This window comes from Eschrichtius robustus, chromosome 14 (genome assembly GCF_028021215.1).
Source record: "Eschrichtius robustus isolate mEscRob2 chromosome 14, mEscRob2.pri, whole genome shotgun sequence".
Classification (NCBI taxonomy): Eukaryota; Metazoa; Chordata; class Mammalia; order Artiodactyla; family Eschrichtiidae; genus Eschrichtius; species Eschrichtius robustus.
In genome coordinates this window covers 22909107-22931061 of record NC_090837.1, presented here as the reverse complement: position 1 = coordinate 22931061, position 21955 = coordinate 22909107, and the positions used below count along the sequence as shown (strand labels likewise).

At 36.4% G+C, this 21955-nt stretch overlaps 1 protein-coding gene across 2 annotated transcripts in view; it reads right to left on the bottom strand.

The window, feature by feature from the left end:
- Window positions 1-21955, bottom strand: part of TTC28 (tetratricopeptide repeat domain 28) — a 587442-nt gene that overhangs the window by 548278 nt on the left and 17209 nt on the right. For both annotated transcript variants that reach the window (XM_068563682.1, XM_068563683.1), the window contains exon 2: window positions 4830-5108. In XM_068563682.1, coding sequence (XP_068419783.1) covers window positions 4830-5108 — 279 coding nt within the window. The remainder of the gene's footprint in view (window positions 1-4829; window positions 5109-21955) is intronic.

Sequence of the window (21955 nt, the reverse complement as noted above, 5' to 3'; positions counted from 1 at the left end):
ATTGGAAGAAAAAGGAAAAGACTGGACCAACAAGAGCAGGTTTATCAGCAGAGTAGCAAGAAAAAAATGGGGAAATGTGACCACTTGTGCAGAGTCTTGAATATCAGGCCAACTGGCAATATGGAACAACAGAAAGCTTTTGATGAGAAAACTGTTACAATAAAAGTTTATTACACCAAAATAAGAATGAAACTATTTATTTTATGAATAAAGTGAAACTATTTATCTTTATTTCAGCAATTGATGGAATAACTAGACAAATGTAAGTCAGCAAAGACAAAGAAGATATGAACAACACTATCAACCACCTTGACCAAGTTGATATCCATAGACTTATACCTCACAACTGCAAAATACCCATTCTTTTCAATTGCTCATAGTAGGTTCACCAAGATAAATCATATGCTGGCCATGAAACAAGCCTCAGTAAATTGAAAAGCAGTAACATCATACCAAGTATGTTCTTTAACCACAATGGAACCAGGTTAGATATCAATAATAAGATAACTTTAAAAAAACCCCAAGTATTAGGAAATTAAGTAACGAACTTTAATAAACTCATGGATGAAAGAAGTAATCATAAGGAAAATTAGAAAATATTCTTAACTGAATGATAATGAAAACATAACATGTCAAAATTTGTGGGATACAGCAAAAGCAGTGATTGGAGAGAACATTTTAGCTTTAAATGATTACATTAAAAAAGAAGAAAGATTTAAAATCAATGGCCTAACCTCCCATCTCAGGAAATGAAAAGGAGAGCAAACTAAATGTAAAATAATTAGAAAGAAGAAAATAATAAAGAGCAGAAATTGATTAAAGAGAAAATGTACAACACTGAAAATCAATAAACCCAACAACTGATCGTCTAGAAATAAAATTGATAAACATCTGGGCAGACTAAAGAGACAAAAGAGAGAAAATACAAATTAACAATAGCAAGAATGAAAGAAAGGACATCATTATAGATCCTACAGAAATGAAAAGGATAATAAAGGAATGTTATTAACAACTTCATGCCAATAAATCTGCAACCTAGATTAAATGTAAAAATTAACTGAAAGAAACAAAATACTAAAACTAATCTAACAATTAGAAAACTTGAATGGCCTCATATCAATCAAAGAAATTGAATTCATAATTAAAATCTTCCCACAAAGAAAAGTCCACGTAAAGATGACTTGACTGGTCAATTCTATCAAATACTTAAGGACAAAACAATGCCAATTCTACATAAATTTTTTTCAGAAAACACAGGAAGAGGGAACACTTCACAGCTCATTGTATGAGGCCAGTATCACTTTGATACCAAAACCAGCAAAGACATCATGAGAAAAGAAAACATAGATCAATATCCCTCATAAACACAGATGCAAAAATTCTTAACAAAATTACAGCAAATCAAATTTGACAATATATAAAAGTGATAATACATAATGACTAAGTGGTATGTATCCCATGAATGCAAGGTTGACTTAACATCCCAAAACAAAATCAATTTAATTTACCACATTAACACACTAAATGAGAAAAAATATGTATTATAATTTCAATAGATGAAGAAAAATTTTGACAAAATTCAACACTCAATTGTAATAGGAATTGAAGGGAATATCCTCCACCTGATTAAGGGCATCATCATCAACAATAAAAAGCTCACTACTTTTGCACTAAGATCAGGAATGAGTAAAGGAAGTTTGCTCTCACCATTTCTATGCATAATTGTAGTGGATATCCTAACCAGTACAATGAAGCAAGAAAAAGAAATAAAAGGCATATGCCAAAAAAAAAAAAAAAAGGAAGAAGTAGAAATGTCATTACCTGCAGATGACATGATCATGTACAGAAAAGATCCTAAGGGATCTGTAAAAAGTCCTACTAGAACTTAAAAGAAAAGTCAACAGGGTCACATGACACAAAGTAAAAAAATACATTTTTTTCTATAGACTAGCAATTAAAAATTAGAAAATGAAAAATTTTAAATCCATTTATAATAGCATCAAAAAACAAAATACTTAGGAATAAATTTAATAAAAGATGTGCAAGACCAGAAAGCTACAAAAATTTGCAAAGGGAAATAAAAGAAAAACTAAATAAATGGAGAGATATACCATATTTATGGACTGGAATGTTGAGATAGCAATTCTCTCCAAATTAAAAATTCAGTGCAATCCCACTAGTTTCCTAGTAGGTTTTTTGAAGAAATTGATAAGTTGATTTTACATTTATATAAAAATGCAAAGACAGAAGAGCAAAAACAACCTAGAAAAAGAAGAATAAAGCTAGAACACTCACAGTATCTGATGTTGAAACTTAAAATAAAACTACAGTAATCAAAATAGCATGGTTTTGATAAAGATAGATAATAAATCAATGGAACAAAATAGAGAGTCCAGTAAATACCCCAATACTTTTATGATCAAATGGTTTGTGACAAAGGTGCCAAAGATAATTCAATGGGGAAAGGACAGTCTTTTCAACAAATGTTGCTGGAACATGGTTATCTATATGGAAAATAAATAAACCTTGACCCTTACTTCATACAATACCCCAAAATTAACTTGAAATGAATCACAGACTTAAAGGCAGAAACTATAAAAATCCTGGAAGAAAAGATAAGAAAAACTTTATAACTTTGAGTAAGACAAATATTTCTTAAACAGGACACAGAAAGAATGAACATATACAGACAACGGCTAAGAGGCAGTTGGAGATAAGGTATCATAATGGGACTGGGCTTATTCTTTTCTGCGGGTGGGGGGGGCTCTCATAGTGCTTTTGCTCATACTTCTTTTGCAGCCCATATAACATCAAAATCATTCTTTCATTCAGACAAAATAAATGTGAATAAAAACTCTCCAACCAACCTCTGAAGCCCTTGCATCAAATTAACTTTTACAGAGAGAGAGAGAAATTGGAAGGTATGTTTTACCACATCAAACTAGACAACAATGACATTTCAGAGAAAGATTTCAGAAAGGATCATAATGAAAAAGTCAGTTAGAAAAGTCAAAATTAAAAGAAAAAGGAATTGATAAAAATTTACCAGGCATATTTTCATAACAGAGAGTATAAATGAACTTTCTTTTACATAATGAGTATATTCCCAGAAAAGTAAGCATAAAAGCAAGTTTTATAAAATGCAACTTTTTATGCAGTAGTAATTTCTTTATAAATTAATTTTATTATGAATCATATTATACAGAAAGACCCTTCATGATTTCAATAACAAACCCTAATTTATATTTTGTATAATTCTAAATGTTCCTAAGTTAGATTGCTTAAAGCCAAATATGGAGTTGAAATATTAATGCAAATTATAAATATACAATAAATTTACTTATCATAAGGGAAAAAAATCAGAGACTAAAACTTGAAATTATCAAAAAAGGTTGATTTTTCATCTATAATCATAAAAGTGCAACTTTTCAGCCATTTTCTGTGTAAAAATCACAAGAGGTTGACAAGAGAAAGTAGAAATGACATAGAAAAAGGAAAAAGATAAAAGTTTATAGCTATTCACAAATATAAGAAGGACACAAGTTAAGTGGACCACAATAAAAAAGGAATGAAGATATCTGATCTGAAATTTAAGCTCTCTGTATTTATCAGGCTCATTACATCAATCACAGGCTTAAAAAAAAAAAAAAGAAAGAAAGAAAGAAAAAGAGAAGACACAGGCCAAGCCTTGCTAGAATAATTTACTAATTTGAACATTTAATAAAAATGCACAATCATAGCTATTATACACCAAACACCAAGTATGTACAAGTAACATATTATCTCTAACTCTTAAATAACCTTACAAGATAGGTATTATCATCCCATTTATCTTAACCCCAGAGAGGTTAAGAGATTTATCCAAAACCATATTGTCATTAATAGAAGAGAAGGAATTTGAACCTAGGTCTGTCCTTTGAAAACAGCAATCTAACTCCCGAATGTTGGCATACAACAATTTTTTAAAACAGATTTTGTTTCATTTACAATGATTATACGTATAAGAGAAATCCTTTAGGGAATTACAGAATACTAAACAACTCATAAGGTAGCAGCAATACTAGAAATTCCACTGAATGAGGCCAAAAATACCTACCAGAATTAAGGTAGAAAGCTATGACTATGACATATTATTAAGACAGTAAGAATCTTTTTTAAACTTCTAGGAAATTTCCATTAACCTTTGTTAACCCAACAGAAAGCCAAAAATAGGATGAAATGGTTTTGTGGTTCAATAAAAAAAAAAATCTCAACACTTCAAGTCACATCTTAAGAAATCATTTCTAAAATAAACTGGGGGTTAGGAGGTGAAGAGGCACAATGAAAATAAAGTATATACAAAACAAAGATAACAACTCAAGACAAACTATTCAAGGGAAAATAGATAATTACAATGATTTATTAGGAAAAAAAAAAGTTTCTCTGATTAAATACCATTCTGAAAATAAGCAGTCATTGACAGGGAATAAAATTATTTAAAATTGAAGGAAAGAAACACGATCATAATACTCCATCTAAAACATCTGTGCAAAAAGGAGGTGTCCAAAACCTATAGAAATAACTAGAACGCATCCTATCAAGAAACTGAGTGAAAATAAAATTTACATCTCAAACATACAGGAAAAGAATTAAACTTAGACAAGGAAAGCATACTTCCAAAGCATCAAAAAAGGAAGCTATTCACTAGTGTACCAGCTCAATGAAGCCATTCCACATCTTGCTGAAGTACAGACTATTAAAAAATTAATAACTGCACTCAGTCAATAAAGTGTTACATTAAAATAAGAAATAAGCACAAAAGATTCCGTGAAAGTAAATGAAATTTCTACCTTTGGCCATTTGGGATTGAGAAGTCGGGCTTTGATTGCATCGTCCAGAGCCTTGTCATACTGCTGGATTTTCATATAGGCTGCAGATCTATTGCTGTATAAGATGCAGTTCTGAGGGTCAACGGCTAGGGCTTCATTGTACAGAACAATAGCTGTGTGGAAATCTCCATCATGACAGGCCTGATTACTCTGACGAACTTTCTCAACAAATTCAGCTTTGCTCAGCACTGGTCCATCAGGACTTCTCCGGCCAACAGTCTTAGCACCAAAGAGAGGAATCTACAAACAAAGAAACTTTGTGAGACAAAGTTTAGATAATCCAGAGAGGTTCCTTGTCTGAATTTCAAGAGAACATGGACATTCTTCATAGTCTGCTTTATATTATAGTTAACTTTTGTGCCGTGAAAGACAATAAACTTTCCAAGAAACAGCCAACATAGTACCTTACATACAAATGTATCACTATATATGTATGTGTGTTCATATATATACATATAGTTATAAACATACATATTTATACATGTATATATTTTTGATTGAGAGAATGAATGAATAAATGCAAAAACGTACTCAGGCTTTCCCTTGGCAATCTAAAGTTATACTAAGAAAAAAACCAAAAGGGACTTCCCTGGTGGCGCAGTGGTTAAGAATCTGCTTGCCGCAATGGTTAAGAATCCCCCCTACCAAGGCAGGGGGCACAGGTTCAATCCCTGGTCCGGGAAGATCTCACATGTCACGGAGCAACTAAGCCCGTGCGCCACAAGTACTGAGCCTGTGCTCTAGAGCCCATGAGCCACAGCTACTGAAGCCCACATGCCTAGAGCCCGTGCTCGGCAATAAGAGAAGCCACCGCAATGAGAAGCCTGTGCATCGCAAAGATGCAACAAGAAGCCCCCGCTCGCCACAACTAGAGAAAGCCCACGCAGCAACGAAGACCCAACGCAGCCAAAATAAATAAAATAAAATTAATTAATTAATTAAAAATAAAATCTGCCTGCTAATGCTGGGGACACGGATTTGAGCCCTGGTCCAGGAAGATCCCACATGCCGCGGAGCAACTACTGAGCGCCACAATTACTGAGCCTGCGTTCTAGAGCCTGCGAGCCACAACTACTGAGCCCATGTGCCCCAACTACTGAAGCCCGCATGCTTAGAGCCCATGTTCCACAACATGAGAAGCCACCGCAATGAGAAGCCCATGCACCACAATGAAGAGTAGCCCCCGCTCGCCACAACTAGAGAAAGCCCGCACACAGCAACAAAGACCCAATGCAGCCAAAAATAAATAAACAAATTTAGAAAAAAAGAAACAAACCAAAATACAAACCTATGCAGACAATACGATCTCAATTATGTGAAGATGGTTGCACTTAAGAAATTAATGAAAGGAACAAGATCAAAATATTAACTATGCTGAAGACCTAAATAGACGTTTCTCCAAAGAAGACATACAGATGGCCAAGAAGCACATGAAAAGCAGCTCAACATCACTAATTACTAGAGAAATGTAAATCAAAACTACAATGAGGTATCACTTCACACCAGTCAGAATGGGCTTCATCAGAAAATCTACAAACAGGGACTTCCCTGGTGGTGCAATGGTTAAGAATCCACCTGCCAATGCAAGGGACAGAGGTTCGAGCCCGGTCGAGGAGGATCCCACATGCTGCGGAGCAACTAAGCCTGTGCTCCACAACTACTGAGTCTGTGCTCTAGAGCCCACGAGCCACAACTACTGACCCCGCATGCCACAACCACTAAAGCCCACGCGCCTAGAGCCCATGCTCCTCAACAGGAGAAGCCACCGCAATGAGAAGCCCTCGCACCACAATGAAGAGTAGCCCCCACTCGCCGCAACTGGAGAAGGCCCGTGCGCAGCAACAAAGACCCAACGCAGAAAAAAGTAAAATAAATTAATTAATTTTTTAAAAATCTACAGGGGCTTCCCTGGTGGCGCAGTGGTTGAGAATCTGCCTGCCAATGCAGGGGACACGGGTTCGAGCCCTGGTCTGGGAAGATCCCACATGCCACGGAGCAACTAGTGCCCGTGAGCCACAATTACTGAGCCTGCGCGTCTGGAGCCTGTGCTCCCCAACAAGAGAGGCCACGATAGTGAGAGGCCCGCGCACCGCGATGAAGAGTGGCCCCCACTCTCTGCAACTAGAGAAAGCCCTCGCACAGAAACGAAGACCCAACACAACCAAAAATAAATAAATAAATAAGCCTACACCTTAAAAAAAAAAAAATCTACAAACAATAAATGCTGGAGAGGGTGTGGAGAAAAGGGAACCCTCTTGCACTGTCGGTGGGAATGTAAATTGATACAGCCACTATGGAGAACAATATGGAGGTTCCTTAGAAAACTAAAAATAGAATTACCATATGACCCAGCAATCCCGCTACTGGGCATATACCCAGAGAAAACCATAATTCAAAAAGACACATGCACCCCAATGTTCACGGCAGCGCTACTTACAATAGCCAGGTCATGGAAGCAACCTAAATGCCATTGACAGATGAATGGATAAAAAAGATGTGGTACATATATACAATGGAATATTACTCAGCCATAAAAAGGAACGAAATTGGGTCATTTGTAGAGACGTGGATGGACCTAGAGACTGTCATACAGACTGAAGTAAGTCAGAAAGAGAAAAACAAATATCATATATTAACGCATATTTGTGGAATCTAGAAAAATGGTACTGATGAACCTGTTTGCAAGGCAGAAATAGAGACAAAGACATAGAGAACAAACGCATGGACACCAAGGCAAGAAATGGGGGGTGGGATGAACTGGGAGATTGGGATTGACATGTATACTCTAATAGGTATAAAATAGATAACTAATGAGAACCTGCTGTATAGCACAGGGAACTCTACTTAGTGCTCTGCGGTGACCTAAATGGGAAGGAAATCCAAAAAAGAGGGGATATATGTATACATATGGCTGATTCACTTTGCTGTACAGTAGAAACTAACACAACACTGTAAAACAACTATACCCCAATTAAAAAAATATATATATGTAAACTATGCTAAGTTATCTTTGGATATAAGATTGTGAGTTATTTTCTTAAAATTTTCTCTTACCCAAATGTTGTGCAATAAGTTTTAAATTTTAAAAAAATAAAACTTTTTAAAAATAAATTTTCATGTACCAATGAATTTTTTTAGACTGGCAAATTTGCTAACTATAATTTTGCTACTACCATGGAATTTCAAAGACAAACATCAGTTTTTGGAGATTACCAAAAAGAAAAAAAATAATCTGCTGTAAATTGTATCTTGGCAATTTAAGACCTGTCTTTGATGTTGATTTTTCCAAATCACTAAGTTTTCTATGATTTTATAGCAGTGACTTTCAAATGAAAGGGACTGAATGAGTCAAATGTTACTCATTTTTAAAACAGGAAAATTATAAACTGCATTAGAGTCCCGAGGATAGAAGCTTAAGACAGCAGTATCAAGAGAGACAGCTTGCAATTTCAAGCAGGCTTGCCCTAAAGTGAAATTACAACAAAAAGTGTGATTTCCTTCCCGGTGTCTTCCTTTAAGACTCAGTCCAGTCCCTCTATTCAAAAGTGCATAATCTTTTTTTTCTTTTTTTTTTTTTTTTTTTTGGCTGCATTGGATCTTTTTTGCTGCGCTTGATCTTTTTCTAGGTGCGGCAAGCGGGGGCTACTCTTTGTTGCGGTGCGCAGGCTTCTCATTGCGGTGGCTTCTCTTGTTGTGGAGCACGGGCTGCAGGTGCGCGGGCTTCAGTAGTTGTGGCACGCAGGCTCAGTAGTTGTGGCTCGTGGGCTCTAAAGCACAGGCTCAGTAGTTGTGGCGCACGGGCTTAGTTGCTCTGCAGCATGTGGGATCTTCCCGGACCAGGGCTCGAACCCACGTCCTCTGCATTGGCAGGCGGATTCTTAACCACTGCAAAACGTGGATAGATCTAATATGTGACACGTCAACATGCACAAAAGTAATAGATTCCTCACAGAGGTATTTGCATTAAAAAGAGCAGACTTCACAGAGAGCAGAAAGAAGGCAAAGCTAATCTCTCACACAGGCAACCAGATTTTTTCCTCTGCTTATAGGGATATCATAGCCTAGATTTCCAGGACAATTTAAAATATCCTAGAAGTTTCAAGTATCAGTGCCCAAGTTATATCCTTCAACTACCTCATACTAGAAGTAACCAATAATGTACTCTAGTTAGGGTTTTGTTTTTTGTTTTTTATTTTTAATTATGATCATGAAGCATATTGCTTGAAAGTGAACAGACTATGGAACATTTACCAAACAACCAGGATTTTCCTAAACAGCCTTGATGTTTATTTATTTCATCCACATCATCAAACTAATATGTAAGACAGTGACAATGTATAAGACTGATTTCATTTTGGAAAATACAGTCATCATGACTCTACTTAAAGGCAGTACTAGCCATAAGTCATAGAAACAAATTCTACATTTGAAAATTCAGGGGTACAACATAAAAATAGCAATAGCAGCCTTTAAAAGTAAAATCGTTAGGTTCACAGGTAGCCTAAAAGTGAAAAAGACATGATCCTACTATTACAGCATTCCCTGCTTCACAGGGTAATTTGGTTCAATGCCAAAACAGATAAGAATCAAAATAAGAAAAGAAAGAGTCTGCATTCTATTACCTCCATATACAGTAACACAAAGTAACATTTTCCAAAACACATTCCAAGGAACCCTAGGTCCTCAGGAGACTAGTATGAACAAAGTTAAATTAAGTTTCTTCTTTAGTGGAAGACCTCTAAGAGCTTCTATTTTGCACACTGTGAATCTGAGAGAAGAGATACCATACATTATGAGATCAAAGTATCTTTTTGGTGGAGTACCTAGCTGGACCAGAAAATGCTTGAAACACTGGTGTAAACTATTAAATATAAGGCCTCTGAGAGCAAAGAAAAACGCCATGGAAAAGTCAATGCTAGTGCAGAAAGATTATAAATACTAGAGGAGAACTCCAACACCATCATCACCACCAAGTACCCACAAATTTAAGAGAAAATGCACTCTAGTTAAGTGTCCATAGAAGTACCTAATTTGTCAAAATATGCCTGTATCTACTCAGCTGGTTACAATGTGGTCCTTAGGAGGCTAAGAAATAGCCATTTTTGTGTATGGTTTTTAAAAAGGGATATAATTTGCCTAGTCCTTCTCTATCTTCTCGGCAATTGATAAACTTGGCAATACAGAGAGATTAAAAAAAGACTTGCATGTATTTCTCAGATTATATATATATATATAGTACTTGGAACAAGCAGCCATATTAAATTCATAGACTATTAGGGTGAATATACAGTACTACTTAAGGAGACAAAGAAAAATAAAATTCTGAAATACTCATTTAATTCCTCTGATATTCTTTCTTTCCACATATATTTCATATAGGTATAGTTTATGGATGTCAACATACATTAACATTGTTGATATTTTCTTCTGACCCTCTGACAAATTCATCTTAAAAGGCTAGAAGGAGTGTCAGTAACATATGGACCAGGGCTTCCCCGGCGGCACAGTGGTTAAGAATCCACCTGCCAATGCAGGGGACAAGGGTTCGAGCCCTGGTCCGGGAAGATCCCACATGTCACGGAGCAACTAAGCCCATGCACCACAACTACTGAGCCTGCGCTCTAGAGTCGGTGAGCCACAACTACTGAAGCCCGTGCGCCACAACTATTGAAGCCCGCGTGCCTAGAGCCCGTGCTCCGCAACAAGAGAAGCCACCACAATGAGAAGCCCACACACTGCAACAAAGAGTAGCCTCCGCTCGCCGCAACTAGAGAAAGCCCGCACGCAGCAATGAAGACCCAATGCAGCCAAAAATAAATAAATAAATTTAAAAGAATAAATTATTTAAAAAAAGAAAAATATTTATCATCCTTTATATTAAAAAACTATAGGGGAATCAAAGAATTAACTGTTTAAGATAAGATAAAATTATGAAAGTACTAAAAGGAAACAGAATTTTTTACCATGTAAACTGAGGAAGGCATTTGTAAGTACAACATAAAACCTAAAAACATAATAGAAAACACTGATAAATCTGACAACATAAAAGTTTTAAATATCTGCATAGAAAAAATAATTTTTAATTAAGCAAAAAGATAAGTCACAAATCGGTAAAAAAAAAATAAATAAATAAAACTATTTGTAACACACGATAAAAAGCTAATTTGCTTACTATATAAAAATCTCCTACAAATAAATCAGAAAAAAAATCTAGTGGAGGACTTCCCTGGTGGCACAGTGGTTAAGAATCCGCCTGCCAATGCAGGGGACACTGATTGGAGCCCTGGTCTGGGAAGATCCCACATGCAACGGAGCAACTAAGCTCATGCGCCACAACTACTGAGCCTGTGCTCTAGAGCCCACGAGCCACAACTACTGAGCCTGCGTGCCACAACTACCGAAGCCCACACACCTACAGCCCGTGCTCCACAACAAGAGAAGCCACCGCAATGAGAAGCCCGCGCACCATGACGAAGAGTAGCCCCCACTCACCGCAACTAGAGAAACCCTGCACATAGCAACGAAGACCCAACACAGCCATAAATAAATAAATAAATAAATAAATAAATAAAATTTTTAAAAATAAAACCTAGTGGAATAAATGAACAAAAAATATGCACAGACATATCATGAGAAAGGAAATCTATATGGCTTTTAATCATATTTTTTAATGTGTGGTTTCTTTTATTTTAAAAGAAAATCAAACCTTGAAATATCATTTTTCACCTCTCATACTAATGGAAAAAAATTATCAGTACACTTTAATAAGGGAACAAAGAAAACATTCCACCCATACATTGTTGGTGGAAGTGTAAGCTGATGTAATTATAGAACAATTTAGGAATACTTCTAAAAATGTAAAAGATACATACCCTTTGAATTCTAGAAATTTTTCCTACTTCTGGTAAATTAGCCTTCAGATACATTAACTTATGTAAACAAAGTTACATACACCAGGATATTCATAACAGCATCATTTGTATTAGCATGAGGTTAGAAATAACCACAATACTGGACAATAGGAAAATAGATAAATTAGTTTTAATAGATCCATATAATTGATACTATAAAGCCAGCCAAAAGAATGAGGTAGATTTTATATACTGATATGTAAAGTTAGAAAAAATCAAGATGCAGAACAGAGAGGTAGGATATGTTACCTTCTATGAAATAAGTGGGAGGAATAATGCATATACATGTACATACACTTGCATACTTAAATATATTATGGATTAATTATGCCAGAAACAATATAAAAACCAGTAGAGTAACTGTCTCAAAAGAGAGTTGTTTGAGGACTGGAAGGCAGAGGTGGTAGAGAGACCAACTTTTCAATTTTGTACTGTCTGATATTTTACTATATGCATATATTACCTATTTTTTTAAAACATGAAAAAAATCATTCTGAAAAGAGAGCATAGCTTACTTTTATATATCAGGGTATCCATATATGGTTGCAAAATCTGTTCACTTCCTAAGGGTATCTGGCTAAGAAGGTGAAAGGGAATTAAAAACCAGCCTTTGCACCCTGGCCCAGAACTACATAAGCCTAGAATGGAGGTACCATCTTCTTACAAAGTCACTCTCTACTCACCAAGCTATTCTTATGGCTAGGGAGTAGGCTCTTTCTTGAATTCACACAAAGGCCAAATATGGATAAGCTGCTATATATTAATTATGTATTTTTTTAATAGATAAGACAAAATTCACTGGAGAATTGACCATATAATAAAAGAACTCAGTGTACATTCCAAAATATATGTAGAATATATAATCTATATTACATGATATATATGTATTATATATAAAATATATAATACATGAAGTTAAGAACTTTGTGGATGGGTTCGCAAGATTTGACCCACAAATGACAGAATAAACTGAAAGAAAAGTCCATAGAAAATACCCAAAATGAAATATACTCAAATAGAAAAAGGAAACAGGGAAAAATGATAGGTGCATAAGAGACAAGAGGAACATGCCAAAGAGGTCTAACACACATATAATTGGGATCCCAGAAGGAAAGAAAAGGGATTAGATGCAATATTTGAATACCTCATGACCAAGAATTTTCTAAAACTGATGAAACACATCAACTCAGAATACTGAACCCACTGAACTTCATCCAACCTCAAGATATCACAAAGAAAACTAGACCAACACACATCACAGTCAAACCACTAAAAACCAAAAACAAAGAAAATGTTAAAGCAAACAAAGGAGAAAAAAAGACACATTACCTTCAAAGGGGCTACAAGCTGCAAACTCAACAGGAATGATGGAAGCTGAACTAGCAGCTAGCCTACAATTCTACACCCAGAGAAAATATTATTAAAAAATGAAGTGGAAATAGGATTGATCATACATTACTGGTGGAATTTAAAATGGTTCAGCCATTGTGGAAAACAGTTGGCAGGTCTTCAAAAAGTTAAACATAGAATTACCATATGACCCAGAAATTCCACTCCTGGGTATCTACCCAAACGAATTGAAAATGTATATCCACACAACAACATGTACACAAATGTTCATAGCAGCATTATTCATAATGGCCAAAAAGTATAACAACACAAATATCCATCAAATGATGAGTAAATAAACAAAATGTGGCATAGCCACACAATGGAACCAAAAAAAGGAACAAAACGCTAATACACATGAGAATATGGATGAACCTTTAAAACACTATGCTAAGTGAAAGAAGCCAGAAACAAATGGCCACATTTGTATGACTCCATTTATGTTAAATGTCCATAGTAGGCAAATCCATAGAGGCAGAAGCAAATTAGTGGCTGTCAAGGGCCAGAGATGGGGGAAATGGAACACCTAACAAGTACTGGATTTGTTTTTGGGGTGATGGAAATTTTCGGGATTAGACAGTGGTGATGGTTGTGAATATACTAAAATCCACTAAATTGTACAATTTTAAATGGTGAATTTTATGGTGTGTTAATTTTTTAAATGTAAAATAAATACTTGTTCAAACAAACAAACACTGAGGGAATTCATCAACATCAGGCCCACTCTAAAAGAAATACTAAAAGAAATACTGCAGGAAAACGATCTTAGACAGAAATATGGAAATGTAGAAAGGAAGGAATAATACTGGTAAAGGCAAATATATGAGTAAATATAAATGAACATCAGCTATACAAAATAGTAACTGTAATGTGAAGTTTAAGATACATATAAAAGAGAGCCTGAACCAAGATGGCAGAGTAGAAGGACATGCTCTCACTCCCTCTTGTGAGAACACCAGAATCACAAGTAGCTGCTGGACAGTCATCAACAGGAAGACACTGGAAGTCACCAAAAAAGATACCCCACATCCAAAGAAAAAGGAGAAGCCACAATGAGACGGTAGGAGGGGCGCAATCACAGCCCTAGATACTGTTTTGATTCATAAAATATACATGTATTTAAAGGCAATAAGGGGCTTCCCTGGTGACACAGTGGTTAAGAATCCACCTGCCAATGCAGGGGACACGGGTTCGAGCCCTGGTCCAGGAAGATCCCACATGTTGCGGAGCAACTAAGCCCGTGTGCCACAACTGCTGAGCCCGTGTGCCACAACTACTGAAGCCTGCATGCCTAGAGCCTATGCTCCGCAACAAGAGAAGCCACCGCAATGAGAAGCCCATCGCACTACAAAGAAGAGTAGCCCCCGCTCGTCGCAACTAGAGAAAGTCCACGCGCAGCAACGAAGACCCAACGTAGCAAAAAATTAAAATAAATTTTTTTTAATTAAAGTTAAAAAAAAACAGTATACATATTTGAAAAAAAACAGAGGCATGTGTAAACAAGTTATTTTATTTACTCAGTCTACAGATGGTCTACATATGAATTGAACCATGACCTCCCTTAGAATCCACAAAACAGTAGGACGCAGTGATCTGGTAGGTTTCCTTGCTACAGAGAATAAAAGGTTATGCTGGTTAACCAATTCTGCTATCTGTTATCAGAAATAATGTCTTGATAGCAACTACTCTATTGTTTTTGCCAGACATCTTTCAAAATGTGGTAGGCTTATACAAGCATACTTCGGTAACATTGCCGGTTCAGTTCCAGACCCCTGCAATAAATCAAATATCAGAACAAAGCGAGTCACATGAATTTTTTGGTTTCCTAGTGTGTTTAGAAGTCATGTTTACACTAAACTGTAGTCTATAAAGTGTGTAATAGGATTATGTCCAAAAATATATCTATATATACCTTAATTTAAAAATACTTTACTGCTAAAAAAGGTAACCATTGTCTGAGCCTTCAGTGAGTGGTAATCTTTTTGCTGGTGGAGGGTCTTGCCTCAATGTTGACGGCTACTGACTGATCAGGGTGGTAGTTGCTGAAGGCTGGGGTGGCCATGACAGTTTCTGAAAATAAGACCACAGTGAAGGTTGCCTCATCAATTGACTCTTCCTTTCATGAACCATTTCTCTGTAGCACACAGTGCTGTTTGATAGCGTTTTACCCACAGCAGAACTGTCAAAATTGGAGTCAATCCTTTCAAACCCTGCTGCTGCTTTATCAACTAAGTTCATGTAATATTCTAAATCCTTTGTCACTTTCAACAACCTTCACAGCTTCTTCACCAGGAGTAGATTCCATCTCAAGAAACCACTTTCTTCACTCATATATAAGAAGCACTCCTCATCTGTTAAAGTTTTATCATGAGATTGCTACAATCCAGTCACACCTTCAGGAGCCACTTCTAATTCTAGTTCTCTTGCTGTTTCTACCACATCTGCAGTTACTTCCTCCACTGAAGTCTTGAACCCCTCAAAGTCATCCACGTGGGTTGGAAGCAACTTATTCTAAACTTCTTTTAATGTTGATATTTTGACCTATTCCCACGAATCATGAATGTTCTTAATGGCATCCAGAATGCTGAATCCTTTCCAGAATGTTTTTCAATTTACTTTGCCCAGATCCATCATTAGAATCACCATCTATGGTGACTACAACCTTACGAAATGTATTTCTTAAATAATAAGACCTAAAAGTCGAAATTACTCCTTGATCCATGGGCTGCAAAATGATGTTGTGTTAGCATGCATGAAAACAACACTAATCTCATTGTATATCTCCATCAGGGCGCTTGGGTGAACAGGTGCACTGTCAATGAGCAGTAATATCTTGAAAGGAATCTTTTTTTCTGAGCAGTAGGTCTCAACAGTGGGCTTAAAATATTCAGTAAACCGTGTTGTCAACAGATGTGCTGCCATCCAGGCAGAGTAGATTTAGCATAATTCCTAAGGGCCCTAGGATTTCTTGAATAGTAAATAGCATTGGCTTCAACTTAAAGTCACTAGCTGCATTAGCCCCTAATAAGAGTCAGCCTGTCCTTTGAAGCTTTAAAGTCAGGCACTGACTTCTCTCTATCTATGAAAGGCCTAGATGGCATCTTCTTCCAATAGAAGGCTGTTTCATCTACATTGAAAATCTACTGTTTAGTGTAGCCACATTCATTAATTATCTTAGCTAGATCTGGATAACTTGCAGAAGCTTCTACATCAGCACCTGCTGCTTCACCTTGCACTTTTATGTTATGGAGACAGCTTCTTTCCTTAAATTTCATGAGCCAACCTCTACTAGCTCAGACTTTACTTCTGCAGCTTCCTCATCTCTCTCAGCCTTCACAGAAGCAAAGAGAGTTAGGGCCTTACTCTGGATTAGGCTTTGGCTTAAGGGCATGCTGTGGCTAGCTTGATCTTCTATCCAGACCATTAAAACTTTCTTCATATCAGCAATAAGGCTGTTCCGCTTCCTGATCATTTGTGTATTCACTGGAGCAGCACTTTTAATTTCCTTCAAGAACTTTTCCTTTGCATTCACAACTTGGGCAACTGGCACAAGAGGCCTAGTTTTTAGCCTATCTCAGCTTTTGACATGCCTTCCTCACTAAGCTTAATCATTTCTAGCTTTCGATTTAAAGTGAAAGATTTGCAACTCTTCCTTTGATTTGACCACTTAGAGGCAACCGAAGGGTATATTCATTGGCCTAATTTCAATACTGTTGTGTCTCAGGAAATAGGGAGGCCCAAGGAGACAGAGATAGACAGGAGAACGGCCCGTGAGTGGAGCAGTCAGGACACACACAACATTTATCATTTAAGTTCGACATCTTATGTGGGCGCAATTCGTGGTGCCCCAAAACAATCACAATACTAACATCAAAGATCACTGATCACAGATCACCATAACAAATATAAAATTAATGAAAAATTTTGAAATATTGTGAGAATTACCAAAATGTGACACAGAGATACAAAGTGAGCAAATGCTGTTGGAAAAAAATGCCGCCGACAGACTTGCTCAATGCAGAATCGCCACAAACATTCAATTTGTAAAAAATGCAATATCTGCAAAGTGCAATAAAGTGAAGCACAGTAAAATGAGGTATGCCCATACTTTAGCCAATGACAAAACTGCCAATATTTATATTAAGAGTAGATGTGCTTAAATAACTCATGATTTTGAAATGTAGTGGAAGCAACATGGCTTTCTTACTTCCAGTGGAAATAAAATTTAAAATGGCCCCTATGTTCAGGAATTACTGGATGCAATACTTTTACCTACCACTTTAGCTATTATTAAGATTCCAGGGCATTCTAAACTTGACTCTCTGCAATTTAAGGGAAATCACCTTGCTGATATTTCCGCAAGGAAAGCTGCCCTTAAAGGAACCAACAATAGCCAAACCTCTGTCATGGTTGAAAGGGATATTTCTCCAAATGATAACTTAGAAAAACTGGCTAGAGAAGCCCAACAATTGGCCTCAGAAAAAGAAAAACAAGATTGGAAACTCAACAACTGTTGACTTGATAAAAAGAGAAAGCTCTGGTTTGGACCAAATAACAACCAAGTCCTACCAGAGGCTCTAAAATTCCCAGTCCTCACCATTGTACACGCAATAAACCATTGGTCTACTGACAAAATGATAGCCTTTGTGAATCAGTATTGGTGAGAAAACATTAATAAGGCCACCAAAAGTGCCTACCTCACTTGTTCCATTTATCTGAAGTACAACCCAGGGAAGCCTGTTCGTACTGCTCTCAGACATTTTAAACTGCCTAATGGACCATTTGAGGTCTGGCAAACGGATTTCATACAACTTCCTCTGTCTCATGGATATAAATATGTTTTAGTTATGGTCTGTATGTTATCACACTGGACTGAAGGCTTCCCTGGCAGACAGGCTACTGCCTCCTTTATGGCTAAAAAGTCCTTTTGGAAAAAATTATCCCTACGTAGGGAATGCCTCTCAAACTTCATAGTGATCCAGGAACCCATTTAATGGCCAGGTACTTCAACAAGTCTGTGCAGTTTGGCCAGTTTTATAATACTTTCACTGTGCTTACCACCCTCAATCCTCTGCTTTAGTCAAATGCACTAAGGGCTTTATTAAGACTCAACTGGAAAAATCTGTAGAGGCTCTTCAAATACCTTAGCCAAAAGCATTGCCATTGGTCCTTTTAAATCTTAGATCCACCCCTTTTGGAATTCATAAACTCTTACCTTTGAGATAGTCACAGGATGCCTAATGCCCTTGGCTCCTGGTTCTTTTGATGCACAACTGATAAAAGGAGAGATACTCCAATACTGCAAAGGTATAATTGCTTGTATTAAAAATACCCATGCTGGGCTTCCCTGGTGGCTCAGTGGTTGAGAATCCACCTGCCAATGCAGGGGACACGGGTTCGATCCCTGGTCCAGGAAGATCCCACATGCCACGGAGCAACTAAGCCCATGCGCCACAATTACTGAGCCTGCGCTCTAGAGCCGGTAGGCCACAATTACTGAGCCTGTGTGCCGCAACTACTGAAGCCCACGTGCCTCGAGCCCATGCTCCGCACCAAGAAAAGCCACCGCAATGGGAAGCCCACGCACCGCAACGAAGAGTAGCCCCCGCTCACAGCAACTATAGAAAGCCCACGTGCAGCAACGAAGATCCAATGCAGCCAAAAATAAATAAATAAAAAATAAATAAATTTATTTTTTAAAAAGTAGCATGTCATTAAATAAATAAATAAGTAAATAAATAAATAAAAATAAAAATTACCGTGCTTTGGTACAGCAATCTTTTCATAGTGCACTCTCGGGAGACAAAATACTTAAGCATCACACCTTGAAACCTGAAGATTTCATCTACTGGAAAAGACACCTCCAGAAGAGCTCTCTTCAACCTCACTGCAGAGGCCCCTATCAGGTACTGCTAACCAACCCTTATACCACCAAACTTCAAGGAATAGACTCTTGGATTCATGTGACACACCTAAAGAAAGCACCAAACCCTGAATGGACCTGCACCATCATCTGGTGATCTGAAAGTAAAGATTTCCTGGAATTGAAGCAGATGACATCTGATGAGACAGCTTTCCCAAGATATCTGGACCAAGCCTGTTGGAAGTTTGCCACCAAACCTTTGATGATAATATAACACTTCAGATGATCTCCAGTGTCTGTGATCTTGATAACATATGGATTTTAGATTAAAAGTACCTGAAAGTTCTCCCTCCTAGCCCTCCTTGTTACTCAAATACGACATCATTAACTTTCCAATCTGTGCACTTTCCCTCCAACATGAGATACTACACCCAGGAAAGGTCCTTCCTGGCATTGAGGGACAAAAAGCCACTGATACTAGAAAACCTGACTCTTGATAAAAGATGCTTTCAGAGAAAGATCTTGATCAAAAGGGAGAAATGTTAAAAATTAATAAACAGAAACCTCAGTTAAATAGAGTTGGGAGACCAGAAAGGGGAGCTCCCAATACCCTGTAACAATAGCAGAGCCCAACAGGAAGAAGAAAGACTCCTCTTCTTTCCTGGCAAGGACACATCCACTGAAAAGCCATGGACTCCTTTACTACAGTCCTCCCAACATTCCTCTCTATAAAAGTGTTCTCCTTCCCCTGCCGTGCGTGCTCACCATGGATGCCCACCCCAAACTGCAATTCTCTGCTGATCCCAAATAAACCCATCTTTGCTGGAGAAATATCTGGCAGTCTATTTGTTTTAGGTCAAAAATAGTAATAACAACAACAAAACACACATACACACACACACATCTAGCATTTATTTAGCACTTACTATGTGCCTGGAAGTGTTTTAAATAATATATATGTATTAATTCATTTAATCCTGACAACAACCCTGTAAAATAAGCAACGGTAGCATTCTCACTTTATGGATGGGACAATAGGTACAGATCTCATGCTTTTGACACTACATATGCTACAATGCCATGATACACAACTCTCTAAATTTAAGGCAGCCTTTGAAATGCAACACTTAAATACAACTTGCTTACATACTTTTTAAAGTTCATATCTGGACTTGCAGCTATAAGGGAAATAATTTTCTCACATATGGAGTGATTTTTTAAGACTCTTGGTTGAGAACATCTGACCTGACAACACACACAGGACAAAATGGGTAGAAAATCAGGCAATGAAATCATCTTCCACACTGCAAAATAAAACTACTACCTTAACTATTGTCCCATTCAGAAATCAAAAGTAAGGTAATTCATGGTAGGTATACACAATTTATTTTATAAATTATTGTTTCTATTTACTAAAGCTCAAAAATATCTTGGGCTGAGAATATAAAATTTAAGAGTCGGTTATCCTTAATAGTAAATACATGTCTTACATACAAACTTTGTATAAGTGGAAATTTAATAAAAGTAACTTTTATTTTCTGCAGTATTGTTAAACGTAATATGTGTTTTTAGTGTCATGATTTTTAAAAGCCAATGTTAAAATACTGCTGTATCTAAACTCACTATGAACAAAAAGTGATAAAATACACAAGAAACAAAACTTTTTTAAAATGTTTGAGCCAAATTGACACAAATTCACTTTCACAACTCCCTCTATAAAATCAATCAAAATGCTATGACAATGGTGGGAAACCAAGCATATTTTGAAAAAAAATTAACTAGCAAACACATCGACTAATTCTATCTCTTCCAACTTCAACTAGAAATAAATATGTACTCTAAAGTAGAAGAGTAATCGTATTTCTCAATATCTGCCAATTTGTTTACAACCCATCTCACAAAGGATAAAAATTTTAAATCCTTCTCTAAATAGCTTTAAGTTCACAAATAGACATGACTTAAAACAAAGCAGTGTAGGGAATTCCCTGGTGGTCCAGTGGTTAGGACGCAGTGCTTTCACTGCCGGGACCGGGGTTCAATCCCTGGGTGGGGAACTGAGATCCCACAAGCTGTGCAGTGCAGCAAAAAAACAAACAAACAAAAAAAAAGCAGTGTAAAACTGTCTCTAGACATTCAATTATTTCAATTCTTCCCTTCAAGAATAAGGAAAAGCTCAAAAATTGATATTTATTAAGTAAATACTTACATTTTACTCTCACAGTAAATTCAAATGAAGAATATATTTCTGGAATCCTTTTTTTTTTTTTAAATAATCAAAAACTTCTTTCAGGAAACTAAAATTATACGTTAATTTCACAAACCTGACCTTGGGCTAAAATTCTGAATCAATAAATGACTTACAGTATTAATTTTGCTTTGTTTTTAGTTAACAACTTTTAATTTGCATTATAAAGACTGATTCCCTTCATCAATAAACAAGGAAGATACAAGCTATGATTTTATTTTATAATTCCTTTTATTTCAGAGATGCATATGAAATTAGAATCATTCCTTTACTATCTTAAAAATGATTATTTTTATATAGACTCATTTCATTTAATACTTTTCTTCATTATCTGGTTTAATTCCCATTATTCATCAAGAAACCTTTATGTCAGGTACTCCATTAAGCATTAGTTTAATAACAGCTTTATAACTTTAAATACTTAAAAATAAACTGCTTACATTGCAGTTAATTTTATCTTTTGATTGATAAAAAGTTGCAAGATAATAAAATGAAAGAATAAACTTAGTATCAAGTACTCATTCTTTGGCTCTAACATCATTATAGGGACTCAAATTCCAGAATACTGTGCCAACATAACCTTAAACCCCACAACGAAAACTATATTTTAACAAAATATCCAGGGGAATTCCTATATTGCTGTTCTGCAACAAGTCTAACATTCAGTAGCAAAATTGAT